The 1,127-nt window shown below is 66.1% G+C and overlaps 1 protein-coding gene across 1 annotated transcript in view; it reads left to right on the forward strand.

The window, feature by feature from the left end:
- LOC104387852 (flotillin-2-like) overlaps positions 1 to 794 on the forward strand; it is a gene marked incomplete at its 3' end in the record, with an annotated part of 22,072 nt that extends 21,278 nt beyond the window's left edge. Inside the window, 1 exon segment of the mRNA XM_009996646.1 lies at positions 646 to 794. Within this exon segment, the coding sequence (XP_009994948.1) occupies positions 646 to 794 (149 nt within the window).
- Between the last annotated feature and the right edge of the window lie 333 nt (positions 795 to 1,127).

The following is a 1,127-nucleotide window of genomic DNA, read 5'->3' on the forward strand; positions in this document are numbered from 1 at the left end:
TGCTGCCCCTGCCCCTGTCACTCAGAGGTGCCAGCGGGTCTGGGGACACCTGGTGTGGCAGGGCAGGGTCCCCGATAACCGAGCGCTGCTGCTTATCAGGGCCCGGCCGGGATTATCACCCCCCTGCAGGCGCCTTCCAGGAACGCGGCGTGTCCGGTGCAAACAGCCGGGCATGATGGCACCGTGGGGACAGAGAGGGCTGGGGACCAGGGAAGGGCTGGAATGGGGACCCCAGGCCCACGGGGTGCTGCTTGGTCCCCTCGGGGTGCCGGTCCCACCACACGCATGGCCAGGGGATGTGTATGACGAGGGGCATGTGAAATGAAGTGACACAGCCCTCTTGGGGACACACCTGGCCAGGGGTGGCATGTCCTTTGGGGACACACAGCTGGGGGATGCATCCCTCCCCCCCTGGGAGGGGGCACACACAGGCAGGGGACATGGGCCTGCAGACTGGGGGACACATCTGGCTTTTTTGGAGGGACATGCTGCCAGCAGATATGTCCCCTGGGGGAGCGTGCAGGGCCAGGGGACACAGCATTTTGGGGGCCCCCACCCTGGGGGCTCAGCCTTCCTGCACCCACCCCGGTGCCCCCTCCGGGGGTGCTTGTGCAGGGGGGCTCCTGCACTCCCGTGTCTCCCCAGCGCTGCACCGGGTCCTGTCCCTCTGGGGCTGCCCCTGCTACATCCAAAGCCCTTGTCCAGCAACTGGCAACCAGTTTGGAATGGGTAACTCCCAGTTTGGGGTCTCCCCACCTATGGGAGGGACCATCCTGGTGACCACGGGGGTCAAGGTAGGAGGACGAGAGGCTTTCAGGAGGTTCCTGGCAAGCCCCATGTCCCCAGAGCCACCATGGGCTTGTGGGGAGCTGCTTGGGGCTGTGCCCCCCCGGGCACGAGGGGGTTAAGGGGCCCCGTCCAGCTGTGCGTGCAGATGTGTGATATGCAGATGAGGCAGAGCAGGTTTTATAAGGCGGGTTCAGGGCCAGCACCCCACAAAGCCCTAGTGCCACCCCCAGAGGTAGGTGCCACCTCCTGAGGAGTCGCTGTCCTGCTCCGGGGTGTGGGACTGGGGGGGACAAAGAGGGGACCAGAGGAGGTGTTGGGGGAGGGGAGGGGCTGCTGGG

Source organism: Chaetura pelagica, unplaced genomic scaffold (assembly GCF_000747805.2).
Source record: "Chaetura pelagica isolate M959 unplaced genomic scaffold, ChaPel_1.0 scaffold1814, whole genome shotgun sequence".
Classification (NCBI taxonomy): domain Eukaryota; kingdom Metazoa; phylum Chordata; class Aves; order Apodiformes; family Apodidae; genus Chaetura; species Chaetura pelagica.